Source organism: Pyrus communis, chromosome 13 (genome assembly GCF_963583255.1).
Source record: "Pyrus communis chromosome 13, drPyrComm1.1, whole genome shotgun sequence".
NCBI lineage: Eukaryota > Viridiplantae > Streptophyta > Magnoliopsida > Rosales > Rosaceae > Pyrus > Pyrus communis.
In genome coordinates this window covers 17,228,433-17,244,408 of record NC_084815.1, presented here as the reverse complement: position 1 = coordinate 17,244,408, position 15,976 = coordinate 17,228,433, and the positions used below count along the sequence as shown (strand labels likewise).

At 37.9% G+C, this 15,976-nt stretch overlaps 1 protein-coding gene and 1 non-coding gene across 2 annotated transcripts; both read right to left on the bottom strand.

The window, feature by feature from the left end:
- Positions 1–4,809: 4,809 nt before the first annotated feature.
- TRNAQ-CUG (transfer RNA glutamine (anticodon CUG)) lies at positions 4,810–4,881 on the bottom strand. The gene has a single exon. It is a non-coding gene; the product is annotated as a tRNA-Gln (tRNA).
- A 799-nt stretch (positions 4,882–5,680) lies between these two features.
- On the bottom strand, positions 5,681–7,999 carry LOC137713519 (F-box protein SKIP8-like). Its single transcript, XM_068452825.1, has 3 exons — positions 7,307–7,999; positions 6,465–6,661; positions 5,681–6,229 (listed from the first exon to the last, which is right to left on the bottom strand). The coding sequence occupies exons 1-3, from the start codon at positions 7,772–7,774 to the stop codon at positions 5,977–5,979; spliced, it is 918 nt and encodes a 305-aa protein (XP_068308926.1). The 5' UTR covers positions 7,775–7,999; the 3' UTR covers positions 5,681–5,976.
- Positions 8,000–15,976: the final 7,977 nt, after the last annotated feature.

The following is a 15,976-nucleotide window of genomic DNA, read 5'->3' as shown; positions in this document are numbered from 1 at the left end:
GAAAGCAAAGAAAAAATAATAATAATAATAAAAAAAAAGGGATCTTGGTGCACCGGCACCATGTGAAAATATATATATATATATGCGCTCTATTTAGCACATTACGCTAAATAAAATAAAGTTTATTTATTGATATCTCTGATAAATTACAGATATGTGATTACATATGAAAAAAAAAAAAAAAGAAATACAAGATTGGAGCTTTCACAAAGGATGTTCACGTGAAGCCCCATTACTTGGCAAAACTCTAGGAGCGGGAGGCATCGAAGATAGATCATTCGAGGCCTCAATACTTGGTGGAACGCTGGATGACCCAGGAAAAAGTTGCCTCTGGAGATAAGCCGCAAACCTTTGACGGTCACTTTGAATCCGACCTTCAGATTCTTGCAGCTCATCAAGCTTCCTCTTCATGCCCGTCGAATAGTTATTTGCAAGCACGTGCAAACTTCTATTCTCGTACTTAAGCTGTTTGATCTCCTGCTTAAGATTTTCCACCTCTGCCATCAATGATTCAACCTGACGGGAGCGAGCAAGTAGGCGTTGGCCCATGTTGGACACAGAGCCCGCACACTGAACACTGAGAGCCAGAGACTCTTGAACGGCTAACTCATCGGACCGTCCTAAAAGCAACCTGCTATCTTTAGGAGTGAGGAGGTTCCTAGCTACTATCGTAGCTGTTGTTGCATCCGTCATCATGGAGTCTTCACCTGTAAGAGGACCATTAGAAGATAAGAAAGACGGGCACCATACCTTAGCCTGACGTGGCGTAACCGGATCACTGCTGAGACTCAAATCTAAGCAAATGTTCGATGGGTTAGCCATTTTCAAAGGCGTTAAAAGAGAAGGATGGATGGAGTTAAATCTCAAAGGGCCGGAGACGATTTTCACAAATGGGCAGTCTTCAAAGTGTGCATGTTAGAGGTGATCGATACCTCTATAAAAAAGCCAAGGCGATACGACCACCGATTCAAAAAAGCCAGAATTTCCTGCGTAAATTTCGGCGACGCTCTCTCGGCTTTTCAGAAAACGCGTTCAACTTTGTCAAAAGATATCTGACAAAGTTGAAAACACGTGGAGGCCATCATCGCAACTACACATCTTTTGCCGACAAGCGCAAAGTTCGGCGACGCTTTCTCTGCTTTTCAGAAAAACGCGTGCAACTTTGTCAAAAGTGGCGCTCGTTCAGAAATCAAAGAGGTGTCGTTCAGAAATCAAAGAGGCGTCGTTCAGATATCGAAGAGACGTTTGTCGACAAGGGTAAAAGAACAGTACCACCACTTGCTATTGGGAAATCCCTATATATGTCGACCTTCATCTTTTATGGCAAGGCAAACCAGCAAAAAAATGCCCAATTCTTCCTCACCTCTGAGGGCGCACTCCCAGCAAAGCCTCTCGAAATACTCAATTTTTTCTTCTTCCCCAAAGAAGATACCAGATGCCTGGAGTACAGATGAGGCAGGAGGAGATGGTAGATCGAAGCATGTGGAGACAAACACAACAAATATATATGCTGATTCATTCGCTGCTTCTTCAAAAGCAAAAGTATCTCATATCATCAAGGGCGAAAGCAAAGGTATCTCATATCATGCTTTTTCCCTGTCTTTTCCTTTGCCCTTGTTCTCACCTGCCAAGACAAGGACAGAGAAAGCAATATGTCGGAACCTCCACTCAAACTTGCGCTGCCGCCAAGAAGTGATGGTCCATTCAAATGCAAGGTTTGCATTCAACTCCTGCATCAGAGGACAAATACTACAAGAGAAGATGCCAAACCTGCATAAGGAAATACCACTTTTGCAAAGGGAGCAAGTAAGGCAAGTGAAAATGATACATCGAAGCATGTGGAGACAAGCACAACAAATATATGTGCTGATTCATTCGCTGCTTCTTTGAAAGCAAAGGTATCTCATATCATGCTTTTTCCTTGTCTTTTCCTTTGTCCTTGTTCTTACTCGCATGGCAAAGTGAAAGAAGTAATCAGCCGGCACTTGGAGTCAGTCTTCCGATCTAGAACTGACTGCCTGGAATCTATTCCCTGGTTGCTTACCTAGCGTTGCTCTCGAGTAGTCATCTTCAACAGTTGATACACTTCCAGAGAAAGGACCACTTCTGCAAAGGGGAGCAAGTAAGGCAAGTGAAAATGATACATTGAGGCATGTGGAGACAAGCAACAACTGCATATGCTGAGCTATCCTCTAACCCTCTTCAATACGAATTGGAGAGATTGAACAAAGAAACAGATAAAAGGAGTAAGCTCAGACCTTCGGGGAAGACCAAAAGAATCCTGCTGCCCAGTTCAAGAGTAGCACAAAGGAAAATCAACGATTGGAGGAAACCAGAAAATCTTCCATTCGAACTCAAGATCAAGCCTCGATGGCCCTTGAAGAAATCTCCAGCCCAGTTCAAGATTAAGCTTGTGGAAAATCAACGATTGGAGGAAACCAGAAAATCTTCCAGTCGAATTCAAGATCAAGCTTCGATGGCCCTTGAAGAAATTTCCAGTCGAACTCAAGATCAAGCCTCGACGGCCCTTGGGTTGACATCTACATTAAGGGACTTCAAAACGCATCTTCTACACGTGACAAGCACATGTCTACGACGCGCCTTGAAGTGGGGGCATTTGTAGACATCAAAATTTCGGTGAAATGAATGTTGACCAATAATTAAAATTTCAACGCTCACGTGTCACATAAATTTTACATGTAGCGTGTGACTCAACAAAAAATCGAAATAAATTGGAAAGGTCATCAAATAAGACACGTGTCAATACCTGGCAGAAATGATTTATTTCATCTGATTATTTAAATCCAAAAATCAAGTTTTGGAATTCTATAAATAGGAAGTCAAGGCATTCATTTCAAGAGGAGAAAGAAAGGAAGAAAGAAAGAAAGAAGGGAATTTACATCACACCAAAACCTTGAAGCCTCGAAACTCTAAAGCTCTCAAGCAAATCCCGAAGGATCAAGAAAACACTCTTCGTTCTTCGTAAAATCCTCCTTCAAGGCCAAGCCCCAACGACCCTTGAAGAACTTCAACTGACTCAAGATCAAGCCCCGACGGCCCCTTGAAGAAAGTGTTCATCATCCGTTCATCCTAAGATCAAGCCCCAACGGCCCTTTGGATCAACAACCTCAACAAACCCATACACCCATTCTTCAAGATCAAGCCCAACGCCCCTTGAAGATCCGTTCATCAACTGTTCATCCTTAGACCAAGCCCCGACGGCCCTTTGGATCAACAACTTATCCACAAACCTACACCCTACGAAGATAGAATCAGAGGATCAAATTACAAAGAGATTGTAACCCCAAAATCATTAATACAAAATATATTTTGTACACGGTTTCTTGTTTCTTGTTTCAGGAACTTTTCGTGTTTACACTCCTTTTTCACAGATGAATAGATTTCAAAGGTTCTTATAGTTACATTGGAAGGAGTTGAAATATTAACCTATCTCGTCTTCGTCACCACACAGTTACATTACAAGATTTCACACATCACGTACTGCCTGTACAAAATTTAACAATTTATACTATCACGATTCCCGTCACGAGTTTACATCATTTTTGTATGGAAATCATGCACTTTTTTCCCACAAAGTGTTAGGTATAAGCATTGGCCAGTGTTGGTTTCAGGGAATAGATAATTTGGGCCTGGGAAACATTTCAACTCGTTGTTCATAGTACCAAAACTGAGAAGTAGATACGAGTATAATACGCGAATTTACTCACTCGGTAGACAATTTATACTTGACTTGGGTACCAATCGGTTCCATTGGTTGTCATCCAAGATGCAGTTATCTCTTCATTGTCCACAGACCTTGCCTTTTCTAGCTGCACATATGACTCGAAATGATGCAAAATAAGCACAAGAATCTAACCAAGAATATGACACAGCCAATAAATCCGGCAGAACATGTCAGGCAATCGACATAACAGTAAAAACATCGGAGTTGTTATCTGGAAGAAGAATTACACATTGATAAGCAACGATCAGCGGATTACATAGGAGACCGGTAAGTTATTTGTAGCCAACTACTTTCACCAAATATTACACACGTTTTGTAATTCACAGAAAGCTCTCTCTAGTCCTCATCTTTCCTTACTGCTAAACTTTGTTTTTCTTATTTCATACCATGTTTCGTGGAGGTTACACTTTAGCGCAAACCAGATCACAAGTTCAGAATCGAAAGAAACTTCTTTTTGCACACATTTATTTGTGAAATCTATGATATGTTTCATAACACGTGCATACCAAAGTTCACAACATTTTCATAGAAAAACGTAAGGGACGTTTGATAACCATTTCGTACTAAAAACTAAAAACCTTAATGACTTTCAACCTGACCCTTAATTTGGCTCCTAAAAAAAGTATACAATCAGCAAAAAGATACATAATTTAGGAAGGAATGAAAGCTAAAATTGGTGGGTTTGTGATAAAATGAGGTGAAAGATTTGGAGTACCTGAGGGGCAGCTGTTGAGTGGGGGGTCGTGGTTGGGCAGCTATAGGGAATCATCATCTTCTGCAACTGAGGAAGGTGAACACAGAAGGATGGATGATTTAAATATGGGGAGGAGGTTTGGATGAGAGTTGTTGCTGTGGAGGGATGGAATTGCAGCCATGTCTTCGTGGTGGTGGTGTGAGGGAAGTGAGAGAGTGGGATGGGAGTGAGAGAAGGGATGTTCCCATTGTTTTCCCAGTAGAATGGGAGGAGTGAGAGGGCTGGATAATTTCCTTCCCACTCTTTCATTTTTTGTTTTCGGGCCAAAAATATATGATATTAGAGAGAGTGGGGAAAAAAAAAAGAAGGGAGGTTCCACCGAGATTTGAACTCGGGTTACTAGATTCAGAGTCTAATGTCCTAACCGCTAGACCATGGAACCTCAGATGCTTCTTTACTTCACCTTATTATATTTATTCATTTACTCTGACAACCCCTTTTGGCTTCTATTTACTCACTTTCAGAACCATGGTTAAATTCACCTAGACCTAACAAAATCACGCACAACAATACAACATGGTAACTCAACACAAGCACACATAAAAAATAATGTTTCGATCGAGCTTTAATTTATCATCCTCGTTTTAAGCTATAAAACTCGTTACTAATCAGGTCTTGACACTCAACACATATCCAGTCATGTTTTCAACATTCATAGACCATTACAAGGAATAGGCATTAGAATTGCTTAATTTTTTTAGTTCCATGCGTTTAAACACGTGTAAGAATCATTGCACCTCTTAAGTTTCATTTTAAATCCATAAGCAAATACTAACAATTAACAATCGGATCAGCTAGGGTGACTAGTTGATCCGATTCATTTTCCTTACTTTTTCTAATTCTAAATTCTCTCATCCTTTCACTAACCCATTTTTGTTAAGAAAACATCAGCTTATGGACCATCTTTCATTGAGAAAGAACAGAAAAATACTAGGATACGGGAAAATCTTGAGAAATCCTAATGTATATGCATCTCAATGTCTCTCTCACTCAAACAAATTAAAATCTTACTTTTTTCTTTTTTGTCAAGCGATAGATTCGTTAAATTAGATGTTAGATTAGAAAACCGACGGGGTTTGAACCCACGCCGTGGTGCAAAAACAATACTCCTCTCCACCGCTGTGGTAAAAGGCCACTTGCTGAAATCTTACTTTTTTTTCAAGAGACTAGAACTGAGCACCTTTGTTCATTCAAGCTTTAAATATCATTCAAACTCATTTTCATATCCAACTAATTAATTTCGCAAAAACAAATTATGAACAATTATGACAATAACAATAACAGGAACAGAAAAGGAAAGGAAATGGTAACCTCTTGACCAGAAAACAACCAAAACTGAGGTTGGAAAAATTGAAAGCATCTTTCCGGGGAAAATATAGCGAAAGTTAAATCGACTTTCTACTGCAATCGATGCCACTATTTTCTTAAAACTAGTATTATGTTATATAATCGGTATCACCGTATCTTCTTTTCTTTGTTACCCCTGCACAATCTGCTGTTCTCCCTCCCCATCCATCACAGAGCTATGATGATGCACCATGTACCATCGCCCGTTATGGAACTCATAGACGTTAGTCACACTGAATAGCCCAGTGTCGATTTCAACAAAGGTTTTCATGGTAACCCAAGCCATATCTGTCAGAACCCGGGCACACACATCTCGAATCTGAAAGTTAACCCCTTGCTCCCAATTAAATGCTAGTTGCCAACTCTGTATAACAGCATTATACCTAAATAGGAAGCAAAAACGACTTAGCTCTGGTGTCATATTAATAAGGTGCAAACGACAAACCAAAGAGACGGTATGGTATTTAAAACGACAAACCAAAGTTTCCTTCCTTGGACGAACTTAACACGAAAGAAAAAACATAATTTCCCAATCACTTGGACGAACTTAACAGAAGAAAACAGTCATAAAAGAAATGCAGTTGTTGTACAGCGTTGCACACAAACGAGGCATCTTACCCTGAAAAGAGTTCTCCAGAGGCATGAACACACTTCACATAATCTGCATTCAACCATAAACGACTCATTTCTGGAAGTGACCTTCCTCGGATATGGTTAAAGAATTCGGTATTGACATTCACAATCACTCTTGTAGCAGCGTAGTAAGCTTTCCATCCATTAACTGGTGTCACACTATCCTGTTCCAATGTGAAGTCCTGAAAGAAAATTTGAAAACTCGTAACAAGATATTCTTACAAAATGGTTTTGGTATCGGATGCCAAAAGTAAAAAACCGACATGGATTAGGGTTTCAAAGACGGACAAAATTGCTGCTTCTAAATTAAACTAAACAGGTGTCTCAACGAGCAATCTCTCGGGCTAAATCCCATGTTATCCATAAACCAAAAGGGTTGAGCATTAGGAAGTTTAAATTGAAGGAATTTCATCATTTAAAGAATCATGCATCCATAATATGGAGACTAAATCCAAGGATATCCATTAACCGAAACAGACACCAAAAGAAAATAAAATGGGTTAATCCTGTAATCTCTCAGGCACCCATAATGTACCAAAAGTGACCATACAACAGCCTAATCTCATCCCACATATCAAACCACATTCCCAAGTTAGAAAATGTATCATAAGTAACTTGCAGGAACCCAATTCCATTGTTCCAATACTATAAACACAATGGATTTTCGATTGATAGAGATGCATAAAAGGTCCCAATTTTCGCACATTTTCTCGGCAACCAAACACACTAATCCCTTAAATTGGCAACCACCTTGCCTTCAAATCAAAATCCAACAAACACCCAAATCCAAATACTTCAAATGCAATTCAAATTCAGTAAGCACATACCTTATGGTAAAGTGCCTTCCAAGCATTATCATCATTGGCGGCCTTCCGCATGAGCGAATTGGTCATCGAAAGCCTACATAGGCTCGGGTAGTCCAGATAGCTAAGGGCATGCGTCGTAATCTCCGGAACCAGCTGCTCCATCATCGACGCGCCCGTCTGCCGCTCCAGTACGGCCGCCGTCGTCGTCGGCTTCTCCGTCACGTCCGTACCCGTCCCCCCGTTCAAGTGCGGCACGCTCACGGCCCCCGAATCGGAGCCCAAAACGACCTCTTCCCGGTGACGAGCACAGCAAGTGCAGACCTTCCCGCTTCCACTCGACGACAAGGTGGCAGAGGCAGCGCCGCCCGATTTGGGTTTGTCGGGGAGTAATCGGACGGCGAGGAGGGCAAGGAAAAAGGAGAGAAAAGTGAAAATTAGGGCTACAAAGAAGGTTTGAGGAGACGAGAGAGTGAGGGAAATAATCTCCATTCATAAGACATGAAAGCTCTGCAGAACATGAAAAACCCTAGAAATCTGGTGGTGCGAGGTCCACGAAAAGGGTGTACTCCGTCTGCGGGTGGGGGCGAAACTGCGCCGGTTTGGCTCGCCGGGTTCAGGTTTGAAAAACCCTAGAATATTCCGAAGAGATTGAAGTTTTGCAGAGATGAAGCGTGGAAAGAGAGAAAGAGAGAAAGAGAGGTTGGTTGGGAGTTGGTGACTCGCGAGTCGTAACGGGCTGAGCTCTGGAGAATCAACTCGAACCGTGAGTACCGGGTCAAATATTAAAAGAAAATGGAAAATTTGCTATATTTAGCCCTGTGATGAAAATAGATTGGTAAAAATAACCCTTTTATAGTAGGCCGGCCGAAGTATTTGACTGTGATATTAATTTATTAAATTTATGAGTTTAATATATTAAATTATGATACCAATATATATAGGGAATTGTTTTTAGTATTTCAAAAATTTTATTATACATTTCAAACTTTTTATATTAAGAAAGAAAAATACATTTGTGAGGAGTATAGAATGAAATTTTTGAAGTGTTAATAACATTTCCTTATATATATATATATATATATATATATATATATATGAACAGATACTATTATATACATTAAATGAAGAAATTAAGTTTAGCCTCATAATCGACTAGTAATAATATGGATTAAATTCTAAGACCTCTTATTTATAAGTTAAAGAGAATTCCACTAGACCGTAGTACTGAGTGACCGGTACTAATATATTAAACTCGTACTAAAATAGCAGTAGTTTATAGAAATCAAACTCAAAATGCCTAATTCCTATATATAGATATCACATTCACCGAAATCACTGTAGGACGCCTTACTAACCTATCAATTAAAAATAGCATCGCTTCAAATTTATTCTCTATTGGCTCTCTTTCACCAAAATACTCCTGACTTAGAAAATCACTATTAGTGCCAACTTTCCACTATTTGAAACTAGAATATCATTGAAGGTTAAATGCCAGAGCTGAAATTTGGCGAAGAGATGCAACAAAAAATAAAACAGAAGGTTCTGCTGCGTCTCGCATCTGGTTCTCCTCCTGCCACCACAAGAACTCTTTCCCTCAATCTTACTCCAACATCGGCAACACCAACCTCCCCGCGGAGCTTTTTTCGAAATATAGCGTCGTCGAGCACGCCAAAACTGCCCACAAAATTTCCATATTCGGCTCGAATTTCCAGAATTGGGCATATGGGTTATCGTCATCGTTGTCCTTGTAGTCTATGGTGTAGGCGGCGGCAGTGTCGGATGGTGATTCGAGAGGGGTGAGGCTGGCGTTTATCTTCGTTGTGCACGCCTGAGGACGGGGCACTGAAAAATGAGGTCTTATTTGTTGTGGAGAGATAAAAACGATAAGAGAGGATCTTTGTTGGATTTTTTTGTGAGAATTTAAGGAAATTTCTAATTACATTTGTTTATCGTACATTGTATAGTTATAAATTATTGTAAATTTTTTATTTAAAATTTAATATAAACAATACTTGACAAAAACTGCTCACATGATGTACGATAAATGAATATGATTGGAGGATCAGGCGAGGATTCTCATTCTAAAACGATGGGTAAAGAGTGTCGTAGTTTCTGTGCTCGTGTTGTTTTCGTTAGATACCCCATATCTTAACAGGTCGTACCATGTAACACTCATTAAAGTAAACGGGAAATATGACCAGTCCTGAAATCAACCCCGTTAATATTATCAAATAATATGACCCTACTCGTTACCCGTTAAAAAAAATACATTTCAAATCAATAAACAATGAAAATCTAAAAAATAAAATTCGATGAGTAGAATAAAGTGTAAACGACAATGGACGACTAAATTTTAATCTAAGGTTTATGGATTATATTGTCAGATTTCGAAGTTGATTCCTTCACGAAAATTGTAAAGCTTGTCACTACGAGTGATTGTATTTTTTTTTTTTTTCACAATTTTCACAATCCTACAATAGTTATTGTTAATTTTATTAATTTTGCACTCAAATAAAAAAACCACTATTCATGAGATTTGGAGGGTTTTAAAAATCTAAATGACCATGTAACCATCGTCTAAGAGTAGAGGATGCAATCACAAGCGTTTATATATGCTTTCACATTTTCAAACTTGTATATTAATAATTATAAATTTTATTTATTTTGAACTTTCTTAAAAATATTATTCACGTGATCACGAACTTTGGCATATTTTTTCACTTTTTTCACACTTATAAATTAATTATTGTAACTTTTTAAATGTGTTTAATATTTTTAAATTACTTAATATTTTTAATATAATGGTTTTTATGATTTTTTAATCACTCTTTTCCTACCGTATATTACAACAATAAATAAATAAATAAAACTTTTTTTTTAATACAGTAATACAAGAAGTAAAATGAAAATAATACAATAATACATATTTGGGTAAATGACAAAAAATTACCTCAACTATGGGTCTCACGACATTATCATACCTCATCTTTATAATTTGGTCCAATGTTATACATTCCGTTAGTTTGGCGTGAATTTCTCAGTTAAATGCTGGCGTGGCTTAATCCGAGGCCCACTTTCTATTAAAAAAAATTAATAAAATATTATTAAAAACTATTAAAATAATAAAGGAAAAAAAACCTCAGTTCGTCTCTTTCCCCCCCTTCTCTCTCTTCTCCCCTATCTTCATCTTCTTCCCCCTTCCTACAACCCAGAAAAAAGAACTAAAATCATCAAAATATCTTTTTTCTTAACGTGTCAAAACAGGCTACCCATGTGTCACCAGCGTATAAACCTGTTAAGGACCCATTATCAACGGGTTCTTATCGTGTGATCAATAATGACCCAATTAGTTATCGTGTTGATCCGAAACTCGTTATTTTCATGTTGTTTACGTGTCGTATTAACAAGTTGTGTAAGAAATTGCTAGGTTTAGTAAAGAGGGATAGTAAAGGAGGAGTTATTGATAGAAAGATAAAAGTTGGGTATTTTGGGTATAGATTGTCAGTAGAGATTGAATGTTTAATCCAAAGATAGTAGAGATTGGCGTGTTTATGAGAGAGCCATTAAAGCCAAGGTAATGCTAAGGAAGCTAAATTTGAAAATAAAATATTATAAACTAAATGACATGAAAGTTATTTATCGCAAGTATGCTAGCAATATCCATGGCTACTCAAAACTCTTTCTTGCCGACTTCTAAGTTCCCTTTGCCAAAGAAAGACCGAAATAAGCTTACATTTATAGGCATTGGAGGCCCTTAACCCCTCTCCTTTTATTAGGTTGTATTAGTTCCATAACATGGATCATTTCAAACCCAGCTTTTCATGAATATTGAACCCATCAACTAGATTTTAGTGCGCTCAATAATTCTTCCTTGAGTACAAAAGTGGTTTTTGATATTCCTTTGTATTTCTCATCAAACGAATGGCATCTTCTTTTGGAAATCCTAGATATTCTTAGCATGATACTAGGGAATCTCATTGCTATTACTCAAACAAGTATGAAACGTATCCTTACGTATTCATCCATAGGTCAAATTGGATATGTAATTATTGGAATAATTGTTGGAGACTCAAATGATGGATATGCTTTGTTGTCGTTTTATATGTATATGATTACAAGTATCTATGTTCCCAATGTGGATATGAAGTAGCACCAGGTGGGCTGTTAGCTAGTGTGTATCCTCTTACGAGAATAGAGTATGATATAGATCAACCATAAGAGATATACATTAAAGTATTTGCCTTAAGGGGGAATCCTAGAATTTTGTTTGTTTTCTGGATGTCTTACCGTCCCCTAGGGCCGACAGAGCTATTTTCACATCCTTATCTGTCTTTGTAGGGCGGGCTTCATTTCTTTTAGGTTACCCTGATGCATACCTCTCTTTTTAACAAATTATTGACCGGTTTTCATGTCGTGAATCAGCTGTTGACGCAGAAAAGGGAATTTGAAACCTCGTTATCCTAAGATAGGTGTATTGGAACTTACCAAGAGCATTGATAAACGTGTTCATTCTTATTGGTGACAAATCATTTAGTTTGCAAATTGTCTACAAATTTAGTATCCTTAGTATTACCCTAAAGCCAATTACCCAATGAGTAATGCTAGAGAGACTAAATTCGTAGACAAATTTTGCAAACTAAATAATGTGTCACCAATAGAAATAAACACGTTTATCAACGTTTAAGTAATAACAATCATCAACTTACATGTCATTTAGTTTGCAATATTTTGTCTACAAATTGAGTCTCCCTAATATTACCCAAAGAAAAATATTAAATGTTCTTTATTCTTTATTCTTTTTTTTTAAATCTTGGGGACGAACACTTAAAGGGATGTATTCAATTGGGAATTTAAGAGATTCTAATGCATTTATGAATTCATGGATTTTTATGGGAGTAATGCTAGGGAGACTAAATTTGCAAATTAAAAAATATGTTACCAATAGAAATAAACATGTTTATCAATGTTTAAGAAACAAACTAATCATTAACTTCCATGTCCTTTAATTTTTAAAACTTTGTCTACAAATTTAGTCTCCCTTGCATTACCCTTTTTATGGAGTTTAATTGATTTATAGAGATTCCATGTAAAATTTTGATTTAATTCCTTAAAAATCTCATGGGGAGATGTGACAGCCCGTCCCTGACTTTTCGTACCGTAGGGGTGAAATGACGGTTTTGCCCCTAATGGATAATTGTTGTTTGTGTGGTTGTTTTGGGTTCTTGGTTGGTTGCATCCCAGCCACATATGTCACATCCCGGCCCGGGGCGGATCACTTCCCGGGCCCGCTCCACCACCGTAGCACGATATTGTCCTTTTTGGGCTTACCATTCCCTCACGGTTTTGTTTTTGGGAACTCACGAGCAACTTCCCAGTGGGTCACCCATCATGGGATTGCTCTAGCCCTCTTCTCGCTTAACTTCGAAGTTCCTACGGAACCCGAAGCCAGTGAGCTCCCAAAAGGCCTCGTGCTAGGTAGGGATGAGAATATACATATAAGGATCACTCCCCTGAGCGATGTGGGATGTCACAACACATCCATCATCATCCTCATCCCTCTCTCCTATTCTCCCTATCTATCCCGAGCTCTCCTTCTCTCTCTCCCTTTCCTATCTTTTTGTACAGACAACACCACAAACCCTTGAAACTTTCACAGATCGAGGAAACAAGTTACACAGTTGTGCTCGTGAGGTCCTTAGGAGTTCAACCATACCCATTTCAGGTAAGTATACCTTCGTTTTCACATCGAACTTCGAATCCCCCGATTTGGTCACTGTTCATGCACACGTTAATTCTTGTGTTTTTGGGAATTTTAAGCTTGTAGGAAGCTTGGTGAGGTCCTTAGGAGCATCAGGGTGGTTCGTTTGAAGGTTTTGGACGTTGGGATCGTGAGTTGCAGGTTTGGCCGGAGTTGGTGGTGTTTTCCCGGCGCCATTCCATTGGTTTTAGTGCTTAAAAGTGGTATGGATTTGTTCCTCTTGTTGTAAGCTTCATTTTGGTACCAATTTTGTGAAATTTGGTTGAAAAACGAAGAAAATACGAAGTTTTGAAAATTTCTCAGTTTTCCAACGCCGGCGACGACGGAATATTCCTAACGGTGTTAACGGAATCCGTTAGAGTTAACGGAATATTCCTGACGACGTTAACTGACGCCGTCAGTGTGCCAGGCACGTGCCTACACGTGGGCGGCGCGTGGAGGCGCGTGCGGCATCGGAAAATTATTTTAAAAATATGGGGATGCTCCTGAGGTTGAGTAGATCACGTTGGTATATTCATACACCCCATTTGAGCTTTGTATGAGAAGTTATTTCGTATGGTTGGTTATGTGCTTTAAAATTAACGTATTTATAGTTGCTTCGTATGGTTTGTTTATGCATTATTAGTTGCATATATATATATATATATGTGTGTGTGTGTGTGTGTTGGTGCTGTGGATGCACAGGTAAGTGTCAGGTAAGTTATGGTTTATATTTATGTTCAATAGTGATTTTAGATGCATAGAGAGCTCATAACCTACACCCTCGGTGTTAGTGCTCCCGCCCAGAGTAGGGCACAGTCCTTCACGTGATGTTCACCTCTCGCACAACACGCTCATCTTGGATCTAAGTTAGGTGCACAGTCCTGTCGTACAGACCACTTTAGGTGGTTCCGACTCGTAGGTGACCCGCGATTATTCGCCCAGTCTTCACGTGATCGTAGCACTTGAGCGTACTTATATTACACCCAGTCATGTTGTACAAACCACTTTAGGTGGTTCCGACTCGTGTGCAGGTATAATTAGTGAGTTGGAGATTTGAGCTCTAGATTCAGCTGTACAGGTCACGTTAGGTGACTCCGGCTGACAGATTACATGGCACTGTTTGGCATTACCTGAGTACTTACATTTTATTTAGAGGCATTTGATATGGCATATTTCTGAGCATGATTTATATATATATATATATATATATGTATGTATATTCTATTTCTGGGAAGTATACAGGTTTTACGGCGAGGGGTTAGAACTTTGTTTATGAAATGGTTTTTTAAAAGCTTTGTTTTTGCCCACTCACGCTTTTTGTTTTGCGCCCTTCCAGGTTCTAGTTGGCTAGCACTTTTGGTGGCTCCCCAGAGGATTTTCCCAGCATATCTGACAGATTATCACCAGTGTAGGACCACCTTTGGGTGTGGTTATGTAGTGTTGTTTCTCCCGGACTGCATTAGGTTTTCCGTGCTCTGAACTTTGTTTTTCACACTTACGCTTGCACATGTATGTTCTTACTTCGTGTATAGCTGGTTTTTATTTATTCGTACTTTTATTTTTATTTATTAGCTTCCGCACTGTGCACATGGTTACGTCACTTCCACGTGACGGCCAGCATGCCCTGATCTCGGTCGGGGTGTGTCAGGAAAGGTGAGATTTGTGGATACTTAAAATACACTACAAATTCTCTCCAATTTCCTCTAATTCCTCAATGTTTTCAAATTCTTTAAAGGAATTGTTATTAGCAGTCCAAAAATCTCATTTGGTACTTCAAACTTTCTATAATTAGAAAAAAAAAAATACATTTGTGAGAAGTGTAGAATGAAATTTTTGAATTGCTAATAACAATTCCCTTCTTTAAAATTAAATTCTAATTGAAAACACTTGAAATGTTATAAACTTCTTTAAAATCCTAATTAAATACACCCAGATTTTTAAAGATTTTAATAAACTATTTTAAAATTCTGATTGAATTTCAATAAATCACTTAAAATCCTTGTTCAAATGATTTTTTAGTGCTACTGAACTCAATTGTCCTAACTTTCCACCCACAATATAATAAAAAATTTAATGACAAAACTTATTCTCTTTGAAAACGACAATTAAGGCCTTTCATATTGTCAAATAGACCTGACATTCGTGTCGTGTTTTCAATGTTCATATCATACCCAATATCTTAACGGGTTATGTCGTGTAACACCCATTAAAATAAACGAGTAAAATGACTCGACCTGATAATATTAACAAGTAATATGACCCAACCCGTTACCCGTTAAGGAAAATATATTTTAAACCAATAAATAATCAAATGAAAAACATAATACTAAATAAGTATATACATACTATATTGTCACATCCAAAATATAAAAACACATTTTTCTTTTAAGTATATTTTCGCTTACCTAAATTGATCAAATGGTAAAATTGGAAAATATTGGAATAGAGAAGAGGTTTTTTCATCCAAAAAAAGTTCTAATAATACAAATGAAATAGAATCCAACGGTACAGATTTACTTTCATTTATCTTACGGTTATTATTTAAGTAAAGTCTTTAATAGTTTTTTAATTAATGTAGAAGTGTAAAAAATATAGAAAAAAATATATAAACGCTTGTAATGATAAGTTTTACAACTTTCATGAAAAGCTTAACTTTGAAATTCACCATTATAATCATATAAATCATAGATCAAAATTTAACCGTTAATTGTTGTTTACATTTACGCTTCATTGTTCTCATCAAATTTTGTATTTTTCAGATTTTCTTTTTTGAAAACATGATCTATTAGAAGATGCAGGAAGATGAACTGTTTGGATCGTTGATATTATATTCAGAGTTTTACAGTTAGTGAAAATATTGCTTGATGTTTATAAAGTTTCTACAAACTATATAACATCGACTCATATTTCAGTTAACTGTAAATATCGAAATGTGATATCAAAGATCTGAA